The sequence below is a fragment of the Passer domesticus genome, chromosome 14 (genome assembly GCF_036417665.1).
Source record: "Passer domesticus isolate bPasDom1 chromosome 14, bPasDom1.hap1, whole genome shotgun sequence".
Classification (NCBI taxonomy): domain Eukaryota; kingdom Metazoa; phylum Chordata; class Aves; order Passeriformes; family Passeridae; genus Passer; species Passer domesticus.
The window spans coordinates 1,146,699-1,165,289 of NC_087487.1; the positions used below are offsets into that span (position 1 = coordinate 1,146,699).

General features: G+C 43.2%; 1 protein-coding gene across 2 annotated transcripts; it reads left to right on the forward strand.

Annotated features, from left to right (window-relative positions):
- Nucleotides 1-12: 12 nt before the first annotated feature.
- On the forward strand, nt 13-11,151 carry RCN2 (reticulocalbin 2). 2 transcript variants are annotated; one of them, XM_064388691.1, is made up of 7 exons: nt 13-171; nt 284-389; nt 3,157-3,353; nt 5,787-5,900; nt 6,624-6,720; nt 8,416-8,558; nt 10,345-11,151. In XM_064388691.1, the coding sequence occupies exons 1-7, from the start codon at nt 70-72 to the stop codon at nt 10,495-10,497; spliced, it is 912 nt and encodes a 303-aa protein (XP_064244761.1). In that variant the 5' UTR covers nt 13-69; the 3' UTR covers nt 10,498-11,151. The 2 variants fall into 2 exon arrangements, with proteins under 2 accessions (XP_064244761.1, XP_064244762.1); XM_064388692.1 differs by having other exon boundaries at nt 14-171; nt 5,799-5,900.
- The last annotated feature ends 7,440 nt before the right edge of the window (nt 11,152-18,591 follow it).

Here is an 18,591-nt window from a genome sequence, read left to right on the forward strand (position 1 = left end):
CCGCGCCCCCCGCCCGCCCCCGGCCCTCTCCCCGCCCCTCGCCGCGGATCGCTCTGGGCGGGCGGCGCGATGCGGCCGGTGCTGCTGGCGCTGGGCCTGGCGCTGGCGCTGGGAGCGGCGGGCGGGCAGCACCGCGCCGAGTACGACCGGGAGGCGCTGCTCGGCGGGCAGGTGGGCCGGGGGCGGGCGGGGCCGGCCGCCGCTCCGGCGGGGCCGCGGGGCGGGCGCGCGTCCCGAGCCGGGCCGGGCCGGGCCGCTGACGGGGCGCGTTGCTGTGCCGCAGGAGGAAGCGGAGGAGTACGCGCGGCTCAGCCCGGAGGAGCAGCAGCGGCGGCTGAAGAACATCGTGAAGAAAATCGACGCGGACGCGGACGGGCTGCTCAGCGAGGGTAACGACGGGGGCCGGGCGGGCCGGGTTGCTCCGGGAGGAAAACGCGCTCTGCCCGTGACACAGCCCGTGGCTCTTGTGCTGGGGAGAATCCCTGTGGAAAACATCACGATCCCTTGCACAGTGAGTTAGAAACACTGACAGGCTCATATAGAGGCTATCTCCGTGCCTAAAGCTTCTGTTTGACTCCAGAAGAGACCACTGAGAGGGGACCTCACTGGTAGGTGTAAATACCTAGAGGAAGGGCGCCAAGAGGATGGAGCCAGGCTCTGCTCCGTGGTGCCAGCTACTTGGACAGGAGGCAATGAACAGAAACTCGTGCTCAGGAAATTCCACCACAATATAAGGAAGAACTTCTTTCCTGTGCAGCGATTGTGCATTGGCACAAATTGCCCAGAGAGGTTGTGGAGTCTCCCTCACTGGAGATACTCAAGAACCTTCTGGACACAATCCTGTGCCATGGTGCTCTGGGATGACCCTGCTTCAGCTAGGAGGTTGGACCAGATGACCCACTGTGGTTGCTTCCAACCTGACCCATTCTGTGATGGAAGGAGTGTGGCCAGCAAGAGTTAGTGTAGGTCAGAGCAATATCAAGTTGAAGGTACCTCCTTTGCATTTGTACCTGCTTCTTGCATGTCTGAAGCTACTTGGAATCAAATGGGTTTCCATGTTTGTAATCCTGATATGTGCAAATCAGAGAGCAGGTGTAAGATGGAAAGAAAGTACTGCAGCCATAATTCTGCACAGGTGTGCTTCAGTACCTGGTGACACCAAGTGACATTGAAGGATCATATTGCATCATAGTACAGTATCAAATGGCTCTTCCCAGACAGGTTTTCGTCAGTCAGACTTAGGAGCTCCATGGTAAACTCAGGCCCTTTCTTTCAGTACATCATTATGATAATCTTAATTTAATTTTAAACCCCATTATGAACCTTTTTTTCTTGTTCTGCTGTGATTTTGACAAAACGTCTCATGTGTGCACACACAAAGCAAGCAGAATCCTTGGTCAAATGCCAGAACATTATTTCATTGAAATGACACTAAACATGCAGGAAGCTTTCTAGGTGAGAGAACAAAATGCAGTTTTAAAGACAAGATTGACTGTCTTTTGAATGCTTTACACTTTATACGCTGAATTTAATCAACTGCACCCTTATTTCAGTGTTCCTGCACGGACTAAAAGGTGTAAAGGTGAGATAGTCTGTAGCTTCAGACTGTCATGGGTAATCCCTGTCATCATCACAGGCAGCTCACAGCATGAAAGCTTTAAGAAAAAAAGTCTGTATAAAAGTATAAGAATTGCACCCATACTGTGTCCTCATGGTGTATTTACTGCATCTGCTTCTCAGATGAAGCAGATGCAGTAAATGAAAACTTGCCTTACTTTCACTTCCCGAAGGTAAAACTCACAGTGGAATGTGTTTTTACAGTAAGAAACTTATGGCACTGAAGCTTTTGGAGCTCACTTATTCCTCAGTGTATTGCAAAACTCTTGAGAACATCTTCCTTACTAGTGCCTCCATTTGGAGGCTGATAGTGAGAGAAGATGAAATATATTAGTGCTGCTTCTCTAATGTTGGAATATTAAGTATTTCTGATTCATGTGGTCACATGACTGTGCCTCACACCCTAAGTGCTGGGAAATAAACCATTAATTAATGGTGCCCATCTTTAAGAAATGTTGCAGTTTCTTGTAAGGCAGTGCTGGTTTGTGCACAAGCCTTGCTGGCACACACACCTCTGCATGTTCAATTGATTCACAGAATCTGTTAGCAAGCTGGTCCCTTTGCTAATATAAATTCAGTACTCAAAATGTATTTTCAAAAATCCCTTGCTGCTTTTCAAGGATATTTAAATAAACCTAATAAAGTTGTATTGATGCCTCTGCCAAGGACAGGATAAGATACTTTAGTATTTAATAAATGCTGTAAGATTTTTCTCTGTCAAAATAATGATTTCTGTAGGACTTTTTTTTTAGTCATCGTGACTCTTCAGAGCAGGATTTCAGTTGAGTTGATTAGGATGTATAATTTTTGCAATGCAGAGGAAGATGTTTTTCCCTTCCAGGCACCTGAAAATAACTGAGAGATACTGGGAGAATATGTTCTCCCAGTGTTCTCTAAATGAAGTAACTTTAATGTATTTCTGTCAGTTCATTGGTATATTAAGTTTTATTTCTTTTAGCTACATTTGTATAAAAACAAGCAGCTAAAAAATCTTTCCAAACTCTGTGAGGCTTGATTTCAGCCCCAAGTGAAGGGAAAATAGCACTATATAAGTACTTAATATTTTATTTTGGGTAATTAAGGCAATGACACAAAATAAAGTGGTTTTTATTTCAGTTTGTGGATTTTTCAAAAGAAACCCCAGAGTGATGGGAACAATGTTTTTTTGGGGGTACCAAATTAGATTGAGAGTTGTCTGTCTAAACCATACTCAGCATCATTTTCATAAAGCTCTGGAGAAAAAAGAAATGATGCTATAGTGTTGATTTCCTTCAGATTAGAAAAGACAAGGCCACATAACTATTAACAAACCCCCTGAAGTCTGTAGCTGTGATCTATTCCATCATTCACTTACATTGGAAAAAGCCACAGCATGGAGCAAACAGACTGGTTTGCTTTAAGTAACCTCTTGCCTATATGCTTTCGTCTGAATTGTAAAGTGTATTCCAGGCAGAATAGATCTGTGGGATCTTCACAATTTTTATTGTGCAGATGATTCTGATTTTCTTTATTTTACTGTATTTTTAATGTTTTCCACAGATGAGCTGAGCTCCTGGATACAGCAGTCTTTTAAGCATTATGTTACACAAGAAGCTAAGCAACACTTCAGTGACTATGACAAAGATGGTGATGGATTGGTGTCCTGGAAGGAGTATAACTTGCAAATGTATGATCGTGTAATTGATTTTGATGAGAACACTGTCCTGGAGGACCAAGAAGAAGAATCATTTCGCCAGGTAAAATGTTTCAGCAGCAGCTCCTGTGAGCTGTTGGCCAGAGGCAGCAATATTTGTTTATTGTGACAGAACAAGATGGGTAGAGAAAGCAAAGCAGCTGGCATATGGTTAACATGTTATGCTATCTGAGATAGGGGAGTAATTAAAGGAAAGTAGTGGAGTATTAAAGCTGCTACTGACAAAATAAAGACACAGTGAAATGGTACCTCCTGAGTGTATTTTGCTGACTGAGTGGAGCGTAAGTCTATTGACAGTCTTACAGCAGAGCATGGTCTCCAGCTAACATCTTAACCCAGGCTGCAATCCACTGGGTGAGGCTTGACAGGGTCCTGCCCTCAGCAGGGACCTGCACCAGTGGGGCTGGAGCAGAAGGAACCTCTTTAACCCCTTGGTTGCTCTGTTTCAGCCATTCTTTCAGTTGCTGCTCAAGCACTCAGTGTGGGCTGTCAGTATTGCCTGCTGTAACATTGCCTGTCCATTAGAGACCCACAGAGAAAGCAACAGCAATTCAAACAGTTTTAAGCTATGAAAATGCAACTGCCACAGCTAAAAATGGGTGTTTAAACACAGAAGTTGTGTGTGAGTCACGTCTATGAAAGCAGATGCTTAAGCAGGGAAGGAGGCAAGAGAGGCAGGGAGAAAAGGTTCGCAAGAACCACCATGTAGCAAAACTTGTTTCCTTTCAAGTTCCACATTTATAAGTACATGTAAATGTTTCCCAGAAAGACAGTAAGTGTGGTTTTAGACTATTCCGACCAGAGGTTTATTTTTTCTGTGAGGATTGCTTCTTTTAGTAAATTGTAGTAGATAATATAGGGTGTTAACAGAAGTTAAACTGATATAGTGAACAGAGGATTTTACACACTGAAGAAACAAACTGTAATGCTTAGAATGTCACATAAGTGAATAATTACATAGATTTTAAATACCACAAGACTTCCCAGAGGAACTTCCAGTCAAAATATTGACTCCATGTTTGAGGCATTGCCATCACAGATACATAGGGAGCTATAAATCTGTAAGCTGGGATAGAACTGCTTGCTCATGTTATGACTTGACTGCTTGCTGCGCTTTCCTGCCTGCTGACTTCTCCAGTGTAGATTGTAAATGAGCAGCATTGTACAAGCATCACAGGTCAGGCACCTTCAGCATTTTCCTTAGGTTTTCAAATCAGTGGTCCTGCTCTGATCAAGGTGAAAGATACAGTTTAGAAGTGACATCGGGTAACCACAGGAGTTTACCAGAAGGTGGCGGCCTTGCTCATCACTTCCCAAAGGACGCTGCAAAACTTTCTCCCTCAATGGTTCAAGCTTACACTGCAGTATAGTACTGTCTGTAATTCTTCTGGATTGCCTTCCTAGTTAAATCCCAACTAAGGTCAGCTTTTCTCTAAGAGGACATTGAACTATTTTGCAGAATAGTTAAGATCTTACACTTTATTTTTTACATGTTATGCTCTGTGTTCATCAGCTTAGCCTGATTTTGAGAGAAGTGTCTATACTCTCTGGTAGGATATAAACCAGAAGTACAATTTCAAATGGTTATTTGTAAAAAAATGTTTATGACTTCTGATTTGCTGGCTACTCCTGTACCCAGATCACTCTCACTGATAGCACAGCACACTTAAGGATGGGATTCCAAGATTTTTATAGTTCACATGACCTGCAGTTTGAGCAGAGATTGGTTGTCAGTGGTGTGTGTCTGTATTTTGTCTAAAGAGATTGTACAAAATGAAACACAAAAAAATAGGAAATCTTTGCACATCTGGAAGACAGAAATAGGAAGTGCAAGACATTCCGAAATAAGAACTTGCCTGCTTATATCAGATTTTTTTTTTTAATGCTATGCTAATACGTATACTTGAAACAGGTTAGAGAAGTGACATCTGTTTAAAATTATCTCGTGTAATGGACAGCAGTCCTGTAGTGAAGGAAACTGGCCTTAAAATGGCTTCAGAAAAGACATTTTACATACATATCTTTTAAGACCTTCTCTGAACTACAGACAGCCCTTGATATAAATAAGATGTAAATCCAGAAAGTTGTCTTTAAAATGTACATTTTCGAATTTGCAATGGCTGCCATTAATTATAGTAATTGTACTCCAGTTTATTATTTTAGAAATTGGTGACTTTTAGAAGAGGATGCACATATCAAAATGAGAATTCTTGGTCTTTTCATTATCTCTCTTTGGTTCATTTTAAATGTCTCCTTAAATTGAAAGAAGCAGGGTTTTTTGCGATTCTTAGGATAAAACCACCTCAATTAAAAGTGTTGTTCTTACTCTCAGTGAACTGTTTTTAGTGAAAATTTAACATCAGTATAGTATGAGTAGGTAATGTGAAACAATTAATATCCTAATGAGCTTACAGCCAGCTACTATTATGTTGTTTTTCCATTCCAGTAAGGGCTCTAACTAAATCTATTTTCTAAGCTTCATTTAAAGGAGAAAAAACGTTTTGAGAAAGCTAACAGAGATGATGTTCCTGCTCTAAATGTGGATGAGTATATTGCATTCGAGCATCCCGAAGAGGTGGAGTACATGACGGTAAGATTCAGGGGAGCACCTTTACCAGCCTCTGTGTGTGGGTCTTTTCAATGTGTGTCCTTAGCCTCAGTACCACTGAGGAGGTGGAGCAGTTGTGGATGTAGTTTGGACTGCCCAAATTAAAATCAGGTAATGTCTTGTGGATCCACTGCTGGAGGCCAGGAGCTGGAGCAGGGGTTCAATGCTTTCCTTTGAAATCTGTTTCAAGAGCTAGGATTGCACAAGTATCCCCAGCTTTGGGGTCTGGACTGACTTAGCCACCTCTCAGCTTTGTTAGGCTGCAAATCCATCAGTGAGATTTTAGCTTTTGGTTTTGGCTCTCTGGTGGACAAAAGACCAGCCAGTTCTCCTAACAATTCAATTAAGTTGCAAAAATGCAAATTAATGAATCTACCAGATGAGAAAAGTGAAATTGGATGATAGAGCTTTGTACATATTCATGTTTCTTGGCTGCTTTTGCAGTTTTGAAATGTGTTGAAGGATTGCAGCTCTATGGGCACCTTTCAGATTTGGTTTTCATGAAATCTGACATTCTAAACTCTTAAGGACAGATCTGTTTTATTGCACAGGAAGCAATTACTGCACTAGTCTGCATAAAACACAAAAAGAGATTTGAAAGGAGGCAGTCTTTCATTTAAAGAATAGTCATTGCTCTAAAATGGTTCAGTGCTGTTTTCTCTTGATCACAAGTTGCTAATTTTGCTCTTTGTATGTACACAAAAGGACTTTGTCATTCAGGAGGCTTTAGAAGAACATGATAAAGATGGTGATGGATTTGTTAGCCTGGAAGAATTCCTTGGTGATTACAGAAGAGACCCAAGTAAGGAAAAACGGGAAGGGGCATGAAAGAGGGAACTTAAAAACTTTTGGAATGGGAAGAATTGGATACACCTTTATTTTCAGCTTTTCACATTAGACTTACAGATTCTGAGGAAAATTTTCTGTCTTAGATTAATTCTGTTTTCTGGAACTGAGCATAGTAGACTCCTTATTTCAGTCTGCCCCATATGTATTTGGTGATGGTTTGTGTGTAGCCCATTCTTCAGTTTCCTTGCAAGTTGCTTCTTGTTTTCTGAAAAACTGAAATGAATTCCTGACCACAGAGGATGCAGCTGAAACAAGGTGCAGCCGTACTTGCCAGCTGAACACCTCTGCAGATCCAGCTAGCAGGAATGTAAGGGTGAACTGCCCTGGCCTTGATCGGCCTGAGCTGGCAGCTGCCAGCCTTGCTTTGGAAGGACGGAGCTGGGTGTGTTGTGAGGGGGATGGAGGGGTAGTGTGAGGAGTCACTTCACTGTTCCAGCTATCAGAAGCCTGATTGCTGCCTTTACTCTTTGGTTTCTTTGGGTTGTTTTTTTTTTCCAACCTTGCCTTTCCTTAAACTTGATCTATTCCTTCTTTGATGAGAAGGACACTTACCTGATGCTTATCAGGATTTCTCAATGAATATTTTACACACTGTATTTGATTTGATAAAAGCTAGGGCAAATAATTCTACCCATTCCAAAAAGCCCAGTAGCTTCAGTTTTGTGGAAAGTCTGCTTGTCCCAAAGGAGTGCTAATTCTGAATTGCATCCTAGCTGTGGAGAATTGTGTAAGCCACATGAGGATATGGAGAACCAGGGGAATAATCTGTTTTTCTTCACTCTAATCAGCCACCTGGAATTTCACCTTTTATAACCATCTTTGTTTGTCAGAGCCAGTAAAAACAACTGATCTCTGATGCAGCTGCAGGGTTCTTTATCTTTTTCCCCCGCTCTAACATGAAAGAAAGCTTTTCCAAGCCAGTCCTTAAAAAGTTGTTGGAAAGGAGTAAAATTGTTGCAGTAATAGAGAAGATAACAGCTTTGTCATTACAACTTGTTAGTAAGACTTGAGAATCAGCTGTGATGGTACTTCATCTTTTCTCTCCTGGAGACAGTGTTCCTGCAGCACTCTTTGAAATGACTAATAGCCTGCATGGGGGCTCTGATTCATAATGAGCTCATGATTTGGGGCAACACTGTATGGTGAATTGTGACATAAAGGAAAAATCTCCTTGCAAAACCAAATGTTAGAAAGGAAGGAGAGACTTCACTTTTTCTTCTTTAATAATAGAATTGTAATTATTTTGAAACTGTTGCTTACCTACTTGTGATACCTGCTACTTTTCATAAGGCTTAGAAAGCCTTTCATAAGGCTTAGAAAGCCAGTTCATGCTTGTCTGCAGTGTTTATAATTTTGATTAATTACTTCTCAATTCCTTAAAGAGTTAAGGACAAGTCTAAGATTGCTGTAGACTGCAGGATGCAATACCTGTACATTGGGTAAGGATAAAACAAGAGTGCAAATAAATACTGACAGTAAATGAAATTGCTTTCCCTACTTTCCTCTGCCCATTAAGGTTTGTTTTGGTTAGTGACATCACTTCTAGGTAATGTTTTATGAGAATAAGTGTATTTGCTTAGGAGAAAAGATGAAAACCTCTGCTTTAAAGTGAAGAGTAGCTTTAAACTTTCCAATTGTGTCTTACTAGCTGCAAGGGAAGATCCAGAATGGATACTGGTTGAGAAGGACCGGTTTGTGAACGACTATGACAAGGATCATGATGGAAAACTCAACCCTCAAGAGCTGCTGTCCTGGATAGTACCCAACAATCAGGGTATTGCACAAGAGGAGGTTCGTGGTTTGACTGCTGGTTAGGTTTTAATTACTGCAGGAGAATTTTGAAGAATCACAGTGAAATGAGAGAAGCATGCAGATTTATCGTGTCTTAGTTATTGAAAAAAAATATATCAGTAGATCTTTGCATATATTTTTAACTTCTTTTCACTTTGACAAGGAATGCAGGTCCTTTAACTGCATTAGGCAAATGTGAAGTTCTTATTAATTGTGTAAATGTTTGTAAATTAACAAAGTGCTTTTGTACATGTTTAAATAGCTTATCTGCTTTGACTCAAGGGTACAGAATTTTAATAAGTGATTTTTAGTTGTTGTAGGTAAATCTAATGAGATGCACTACCTAAAGAAACTGCATAATTTTGAAATAGGAAATTGATTGTAATTCTTCTAACTGGATAAATCATCATAATTGTAGAACTAAAAACTGGTTTTAAGTACAAGAAAATGGAAGTACTCTGTGATTCAAGATGGTGTAAAGCAAACTTTGATGATGCTAATTAAAATGGTTTAATCAGAGGTAGAACAGCATAATAGCTTTTAAGTGGATTCTCATTTTAGCTTATTTTTTGTGGCAGTTTCCAGTCCCTGACTGCAGTAGAGAGGATTTCTGCCTTTTTTCTAGTAACTTCTCAGCTAAATTTTCCTTGTCTTTGCTTTACCCTGGAGGATTTTGGTGTTCAGAATGGCAGGAACGCCAGACCTTCCCATGGCCTCATGTTCCTGGGGAAGAGACGTGGCTCCCTGTGTCAGACACAGCCATGTGCTGCTCCCTGAGCTGCCACCTGTGCCCTGCTGGGCTCTGGGGCTGGGAGCTTCCCTGTGGCACAGCAGCAGCACCCCTGGGTGCTGCTGGGTGCTGCCATGTGGGACCCGTGGGATGCTGAGCAGTTCTGGGAGTATTGCTGTAAATGGGGATCTGTGAGCCTTTGCATGGCCTTTTCTGGCTGTGGTCACTTCTTAGTTCACAGAAATAGTGCTGTTCTGACGTGAGCTCTGGGTGCTGCTGAGGCTGTTCATACCTGTGGTAGCTTCCTTGGTCTGGGGTTTTTTTAGCTCTTCTTAGCAATCTTTCAGATTTTGGCTTACAGCAAGGCCGTGCTATAGTAATAGCTCAATTCTGCAACTAATAATTTGTTTTATTTGTTTTTCTAATTTGCTAGTTTTTTCCTTTGGGTAATATAAAGGCTTAGCAAAGTCACCTGTTCTAAAGAGAAGGTAGCCTTGATTTCAGTCATAAACTGCTGTTTGAAGTCAGAGTATCACACTTCCATTACAGCATTTCAAAATCACTTGAGAAACCCAGTAGTTAAATATTATAAAAATAGAAAAATTACTATCTATTCCATTTTCAGGAATTGACATGTGGTGACCAAGATGTCTGTCATATTAATATTTCAGCTTTTGCCATGCAGAGTGCTTTTAAAATCCCCTTGGCTGACATTTGTCCCCGTTATTTTTGGCTCAGTTACATTGAGCCAAACCAATCAGGAAAAGTGGGAACAGAAGGATTCTCTAAATCACAGTATTTGTAGATGTTCAGCAAATGAAAACAAAGCCCATGTAATACCAGGACTCCTATTTCTCAGAAATAAGAGGTGCAGTAGAGCTGCTGCACAGCCTGTTAGCTTTGAACTATGAAATACTGGTGAATGAGCTACAACTAAAATACTCTGCATTTGGCTCTTCATCTTACTGCTAAACTTCCCTCTATTTATAATATATAAATAAGCAAAAACCAGAATTGTTTTAACTCGGTGCATGTGGTGGTCTGTTTCTTTTACAGGCTCTGCACCTCATTGAAGAGATGGATTTGAATGATGATAAAAAACTTTCTGAAGCAGAAATTCTTAAGAACCAAGATTTGTTTCTTAACAGCGAAGCAACAGATTATGGTAGGCAGCTTCATGATGAACGTTTCTACCATGAAGAACTTTAGATTATTTATTTTGTAATCTTTTTTTCTTCCCTTTCTTTCATTTTAAGCTTTTGTTAAAAGCACTCATCAGCTGCATTGCAAGTTTCATGCTGTAATTACAATACACTAATGTTTGTGTAAATAATTTGCATTCAAAATTAAATTGCCCTCCTGCAAACTTCCTAAGCCTCTTCTAGCCTTCAAAATGAAATTGCTATCAAAATACTTGCTATCAAAATTCTGTAGTGTTGGGAAATAAATTACTTCAGGGTAGTACTGTATTGTGAAGAGTTGTTCTACTGTACTTGAAGACAATGGAGAATCTAGATGGTTCTGAAAGAATGCAAAATATAGTAACTGAGACTACTATTTTTCTAATCAATTAAATTAGGGCAGAGTGTGGGGAAGGTGGGGGATGTTTAGAGTTAGTATTAACTGTGTTTTGTTTAATGCCTTTGGAGAAATACTTACATAAATGCCTCAGTTGTTTAAGAGGTTTCTACTTGATTTTGAATGGTTTCTATACTGTGTTTTACTCTATCATAAAACTTGCTATTTTTACATCAATAGACAAGAATTATTTTTAATGTACAGTTGTAGAGCATTAGCAATGCAGTGGTATTTTACTGTGTCGAGACCTTCTTCATTTGTTGGATTAAAACTTCAAATGTTCTATCTTTCTGTGTTTTGTACATCTATTTCTCACCTTGGGTCACCCATAGCAGCTCCTGGAGATGTGAGCAATGTGCATAATGTCCAGTGGCAGCATTCTTGGCTTTATTAACCAGAGATTTGTCATCTTATCTGGCTGCTAAAGAAGATTCAGAAAAAAACAAGGTGTGCATTTAGCATTTTCTGGACAAGTTTGCAAAAGCAATTGTGTTTATTTTTTTATTTGTAGTATATGGAAGGCTAAAGCATCGATGCATTACATAAATAATATTTGTAGTAATAACCTCTAAAAGTTAACCTCAGCTGAAAGCTTCACAAGTGAGTGCTGTCCCATTTTGTGATTATTTGAAATAAGGGTTAATGAAGGGTTAATGGCACTACAGGTTCAGTGTAGGAAAGTCCAGATACTCACTTCTGTCTCCTGGAAAGAAATGAGCTGAGTATTCCAGACAAAGACAAAGACTCACAGAACAGCTTGGGTGGCGTGTGTTAGGGTTTTTTAATTCCTTTATAAATAACTCTTGTAATGCTCTCATAGTGTTCTCCTTGGCCAATGTTTTCCTTCCTCCCAGCTCTATTGAGTAAAAGCAGCTAGTTCTGCCTTGTTTTTTTCCCAGGATACCACCTCTTAATTATGCCCAGAACAAATGGAATTCCTTTTGGGGTAAGTGCTGTGTCAGTAGAAGGTTAGAAATTTTGATTCAAAGCAAAACCATGTACACTATATTTGTAGATATCATAGTAATAGAAATTCAAAACACTTTTTCAGTATTAGTGGTTGGATTTTTTTCTACCCATATTTTTTTAATATCAGTTCCTTGGGAATATGAGTACAGCTATTGCCAATAGTGGTGGTGAGATCTGTTTTTTTAAAAAATGAAGTCTAATAAATCCAGTGTGTCCAGAAATATTAAAACAAACAAAAGTGTTGTCTCCCATGATGCTGAGCAAATCACTGCTGCTGAAGAAGGGACATTTGGGACACAGATCCAAGGGTCCTTTTGAGACATGGAAACCTCCTCAGCAGCACCTGCATTGCCTGCTTGGCTAATGAATGTGCAGTACTTGCAGATGAGTAGTGATTTGCTGTGAATTAAGGCATAGAGAAAGCCAGTGTATTGATAAAGCATTCAAAAGGTGTCAGAAATTAAGAACATCTTTCAGAAGTTACCTGAATTTATAACAAGAAGAAGGTGTAAAAACCCAAATAATTTTATTTTCTCTTTCACAAAGTACTTTTACTTTTCTCCCAGGTGCAGCCCAATCCTGTCTGTGCTATTCAAGACCCCAATGACATTGCACTTCTTCACAGTTCCCTTTTTCCTTTGTTTGCCTTTGAAACATCTTCAGGGGTAATGATAGTTTAAACCCATACAGAGCACAAAAAAACCCCACATTTCTATGATTCAAACAATTCTGTTATGTACAAAGTACCACAATGTTAATTCTAGAGGAAATCCATTAATGTTCTTTATGATTATGGCAGAGGCTGATGATCTTTCTCTTGGGTAAAACAGCAAAACAGGGTCCACCTTTCAGTGATGGCCTCTATCAGAAACTGCTGTAAAATGTTACATAAGAGGATTTTACTGAAGCAGAAGGCCAGCAGGACTGTCTTGCACTGTGAGACTGCTTTTGGAAGGCTGTTCCAGCAGTTCCCTCTAACAGGAGCAGAGGGAGTTGAGTTTCAAGGCCAAACAGAGCCTGGGGTGGGGTCTGGGCTGTGCTGGAGCAGCCTCCAGCCACAGCCACGATGGCCCAGGGCAGCTGGAGCCAACCAAGCCAGGTGTTCAGAGGCTGCACTTTCAGTTTCCATGGGAACACAGACTGGCTCCTCACAGAGGGCAAGGTGATTTCAGCATTTTGAATGGGTATGATTTGGGATCATTTGCAAGCCTCTGCCATTGCCTGCATGGAAATTCGGAGATGATTCGTGTGGGATCAGAGTGGCAGGCACAGCTCAGCAGCTGAATTGTGTCTGTTTCAGCCATGGCTCTCCTCTGGCAGTGGTTTCCTTGCTGCTGCTGTCCCCAGGCTGTGGGGCCCAGATGGACACCGGGAGCTGAGCTGTTGGAGTTTGGACATGGCTGCACTGCAGCTGTTGTTTGGAAGCCGTATGTAAGATGCAAGGTTCTGGAGGCTGGGAAGGACTGCACCAGTGCCTTCCAGTCTCCACTGGCATTTCCCAAAGCACCATTCCAAGGGACCACAATACACCTGAGGACTTCTGACAATTGCAACCATCTCAACGCTCGGATTATCTGAGTATTCAGCATTTCTTTGTCTTCTGCCTTAATGCTTTTCATGGACTCCCTCATCCTCTTGCTATGTATAGTAAAAGGTCTACTTGAACTCCCCAAAGTCAGAAACATTTCCTCTGAAGAATGTCTTGCTTGGCATCCTGGATGAGCACAAAAATGTTTGTAGATGCTATTTTCATATTTTACCTACTGTCAAATCCAAACCTGCCATCTAAATCCCTGATAAAAAGCTTTGCTCAAAGTAGTATATAGTTAAAAATTAAACTTACATTCTAAAGAATGAGGAAATTGGGGAGGGCTTTAAAAACAATTTAAAAAAAAAAAATCAGACCCTGACTTTTTACTACAGAATGCATTGAAATGGTACATTCTGCTGCCAAACAATTTAATTACTGGGGGGAAAACCCTCAGGAAGTGTGTTCTTGGTGCTATGAAACAAAACACTGATTTTTAACCTCTAAGAGCGGAGGTGGAAGGAGAGGCAGTGGCTGTCAGGGAAGAGTTCCTTGTTGACCCTTCTGGATTTCCGAGTGAGCCTGTCTGGTCAGGCTAAAATCCCCTTAATGGTGGAGCCAGGAACAGTTGGTTGTGTTATAAGTAAAAATGAAAATATGCCCAATTATAATAAAAATATAAAAAGAATTTGTTTCGCGACCATAATGCAGTCCCGACAGCCAACAATCAAACAGCATAACACTCCGGGAGGTGAGCTGGGTGAACGTGGGAAATTGTCTCTATGGCACCAAGTCCCCCTCGTCCACCCTGGCTGCTCCAAGGCAGCGGTTCCTATATGATTTATTTTGCCCACGGCAGAGTCCCTTTGTTTCTTTCTGAGTTCTTCATATTCAAGTTGGTTTCTTTCCTCGTTTGGGCTGCACAAAGCCTTCGTCCGGGAATGGAATAATGCACTTCCCCAATTCCCAGAATGGCATTCAGATGGAAGGTGTTGATGGCCCTGATCATCTCAGACAGGTATCTTGTCCGGGCCATCATCTCTTGGGCGTCACAGGGCACACGGTTTCGTGAATGCCCATCTCCTGTCACGGGGCACACTCGTGAATGCCCATCTCCTGTCACGGGGCACACTCATGAATGCCCATCTCCTGTCACGGGGCACACGCTTTCATGAATGCCCATCTCCTGTCATGGGGCACACTCATGAATGCCCATCTCCTGTCATGGGGCACACTCATGAATGCCCATCTCCTGTCACGGGGCACACGCTTTCGTGAATGCCCATCTCCTGTCACGGGGCACACTCGTGAATGCCCATCTCCTGTCATGGGGCACACTCATGAATGCCCATCTCCTGTCACGGGGCACACGCTGTTGTGAATGCCCATCTCCTGTCACGGGCACACGCTTTCGTGAATGCGCATCTCCTGTCACTGGGCACACGCTGTTGTGAATGCCCATCTCCTGTCACAGGGCACACACTTTGGTGAATGCCCATCTCCTGTCACTGGGCACACTCATGAATGCCCATCTCCTGTCACGGGGCACACGCTTTCGTGAATGCGCATCTCCTGTCACGGGGCACACTCATGAATGCCCATCTCCTGTCACTGGGCACACTCATGAATGCCCATCTCCTGTCACGGGGCACACGCTTTCGTGAATGCCCATCTCCTGTCACGGGGCACACGCTGTTGTGAATGCCCATCTCCTGTCACAGGGCACACACTTTGGTGAATGCCCATCTCCTGTCACTGGGCACACTCATGAATGCCCATCTCCTGTCACGGGGCACACGCTTTCGTGAATGCGCATCTCCTGTCACGGGGCACACTCATGAATGCCCATCTCCTGTCATAGGGCACACGCTTTGGTCAATGCCCATCTCCTGTCACGGGGCACACTCGTGAATGCCCATCTCCTGTCACGGGGCACACGCTTTGGTGAATGCCCATCTCCTGTCATGGGCACACACTTTCGTGAATGCCCATCTCCTGTGCAGCCGAGGTTTCCTTCGCAGGTAAATGTGGTGTCTCTCTGCCCATCTGCCGCAGTTTTGCCATCCTGAGGATAAAAATTCCTCCCTCTCCTTTCCCTGTATACCGTAAGTTCGTTTTTAGATATATTGTAAAAATCATAGTCTTTTCTCTTAGAAGCTATAAGCCTGTTCTTTTCATGGTTGTATGTCCATTCAGTTACCAGCAAGAAGGGATACCATCATAACTTAGAGATGCTTTTATACATATTCCTTTTATATATATTCTCTTTGCATTAATTACTAACTATATCTTTAACAGTTGGAACTTCCAAGCAGTGCCAGAGCTGCCCAAGGCTGACACTCGGCAGCCATCTTGGCTGAGTGCAGTTCCCTTACATGGCGCCAATGGTCTGCTTGCTTAGTCCTGATTGGCTGAGCCCGCCGGCGCCCGGCCAGCCAGCCAATGGCTGCTCATGTCGGCACGGCCTGGGCGCGCTCCGCAGCGCTCCGCTTACACAATGAGGGTCAGTGTTACCTTCAGGTGTGGCACCGGGGTTATGTGTGACTGTCGGAACCCAGAGCATCTCTCTGGATGCCCTGGATGTCTCAAAGCCCTGGCAGGGGCTTGGAGACCCTGGCAGGAAGCCAAAGACACTTGGAAATTCGACCTTAATTCATAGAGCAAATTGCCAACCTTATATAAAGAATTATGGGTCACAAAAGTTTAAGTATCATAGTAGTAGGAATCACAGGGTGAAGGGAAAAACTTCAGAGCACTGTACAGGGGGGTTTGTATGTTGTGCAGGGGGGTTTGAAGTTCTGTACATGGGGGTCAGGGGTTCTAAGATGGAGGGATTTGGGCGTGCCCTGTCCTTCTTCTTTCTTCTCCTTGGCATCCAAGTTCAGGATGATGTTGGCATGTGTGGATTGGTTCATAGTGAAAGTGCACTTGCCAACAAGGGCGAAAAGTATTGGAAATTGAAGGTAAATATCTAATACATAGTTTTCACTATAAAAGAGACAAGCGCCCCGTGGGCGGGAGAGAGTGCCCTTGGCTGTCTTGCTGATCAGACCTCGGCTGGACAGACAGAAAAACTTTGTAGATAAGGAACAATAATTGCAACTGAAGACCGAAAAGCAAGAGTCCAGACTCCTTCTTTGAGAGCGCAGCCTGCCCAGAACCACCTTTTCCCGTGCTGGGGCAGAGACAAGTGACAGCCGACCCCTGCATGTAACTGTGAGGCCTTCAGGGCCCCTGTTAGCCACCACAGCCTTGTGTCCTGTTCCTGTTAGAGCAGAGGGGATACACAATTGTGTCCCCCTTGTAAAGCCCTGCAAAGCCTGGCGCAGCACCCCATGGACATAACACAGCGCCACCAGGGCCTGGGGCAGGGACCCAAATCGACCCAAATCGACCCAAATCTGCTTCATCACAGCCAGGGCTGGGACTCGTGCCAGCTACTCTGACAAATCCTCAAAAGTAGCTGGACTGGAGACCTGCTCTGGGCTGTTCCGAGGAGCTCACCACAGCACAGTGAGCTGCCCGTGCTGATGGCGTTGGAGACAGCATCCCTGGGAGCTGCTGGGAGGTGACTCTGCTGCACCAGAGCACCCCATCTTGGGTGGGATGGGGGCCGGCACAGCCCAGCGTGAGGTTCAGGCAAATAATTGGCTTTGTGGTTGGAGGCCAAGCTAAAAATAACAGGAAAGTAGCGTAACATTTTAGAGGGCTAAACCACGCTCGGTTTATTTTTATGAACCCCAACAACAGCAAAGATGGTTTCAAAACACAGCTGTAACTTGGAAATAGTAACAGGAAACATTTGGGTTTGGAAGGACTGAGATAAAACACTCTAAAAAGATCCTTTTATTTTTGGATACAGATCAAGTATGACCAGTGCCCATGCCCTCAAAATGCATTTTTTCAAGGAATTCTCCTTTCTGGATGAAAGCTTCACTCCTTTCTCCTCAACACTGCACGTGAATCCTCACATTTCTCCTCCCACACTCATGCAATGATGCTTTCTTCCTGCTCCACCTCTGACCCTCCAGGCTCTCTCTGCTTGCACTTCATTTTCCCTCACAAAGTCCCCGCACATTCCCTGTCTTCTTCAGACCATCAGGAAGGAACCTTGCATATTCTTTTAAACAGCAGCTACAGACTGCCCATGGAGTGAGCAGGGGTGGCTGCAGCCCGCAGCTCTGCAGAGCTCTGAGCAGAGCCCGAGCCCTGCTGCAGCCCAGCGAAGTTGCAAGAGTTCCTCACTGCGGAATGATCTGCCCGGGGGCTGCTGCTGGGGGCAGCAGGGAAACAGCAGCGTCAGTCAGTCCTGATGTGTTCTTGGTGGGGACAGACAGCTTTTGCATGGGCAACCACCACAGGACTATTTTTCTTTTCTTTCCCTACACCCCAAAAATGTGAGTGAGTATTTAAAAACAGGTGTTTAAGAATGCTTAAAAGATGCATCCTAAGAAGATGAAGAGAGGCAACCTCACCTGGAGGATAGGTGCTTTGGAGAGGGTTTCAGGGAAGCTTTAGAAGTGTTACCCTGTGCTCAGGTATTTGCAGCTGTGTTATAACTGGAGGAGCTGATTTGGGGAGCTGCCTGAAATACCTGGTGTCAGCAGTGTGCTGAGTGTGGTCTGAGTGCTGCTGCTCACTGGTCTGTGAGGCTTCGCTCAGGTCCTGGTGCTAACAAACTCTTAGCTCTCTTCTTTTTCAAGACTTTGGATTTTACTTCTAAATTTCACATATCTTGCATATTCATATGAACATTTATGTGAGGGCATGTAAATCAGGAGTGTTCTCAACATTGACATCCAGGTATCTAAATGTGTGCAGACACCTGCACACTTCTCAGAGTTCTTAATTTAACCTGAGTCCTGAAAAGCCTTTCCAGCTGCAAAATGCAGCTTTGAGCTAAGCTTCTTGTGTGCAAAGGCATGGGCCTCTGCCAGCCCCTGAAGGTGCTGCAGAAATGGGGCACTATGTTTCTTTTGCTTCTTTTTCTTTGCAAGACCACAGCATTTGAGAATAGCTTGTCTCTATGTATTGTGCTGGTTTCTTTTGCACTGTAATTGTCATCTCTCTTCCTGCATCTGATCAAATCATATCACTGAACTTAATGCCTTTTTTTTCCCCCTCTATTTTTTTCCTGTCTGCTCACACGCACCCATGGCAAGGAGCAGCCTGACACCATTTGACATCTCCTTGCTTCCTCATTTCAATATTAACTGTTCACCAGAAGA

Coding starts and splice junctions, on each gene's coding strand:
- RCN2 (XM_064388691.1), top strand. CDS start 70: ATGCGGCCGGTGCTGCTGGCGCTGGGCCTGGCGCTGGCGCTGGGAGCG. Junction 3,354..5,786: donor AAGAAGAATCATTTCGCCAG/GTAAAATGTTTC, acceptor CTATTTTCTAAG/CTTCATTTAAAGGAGAAAAA. Junction 6,721..8,415: donor TGATTACAGAAGAGACCCAA/GTAAGGAAAAAC, acceptor GTGTCTTACTAG/CTGCAAGGGAAGATCCAGAA.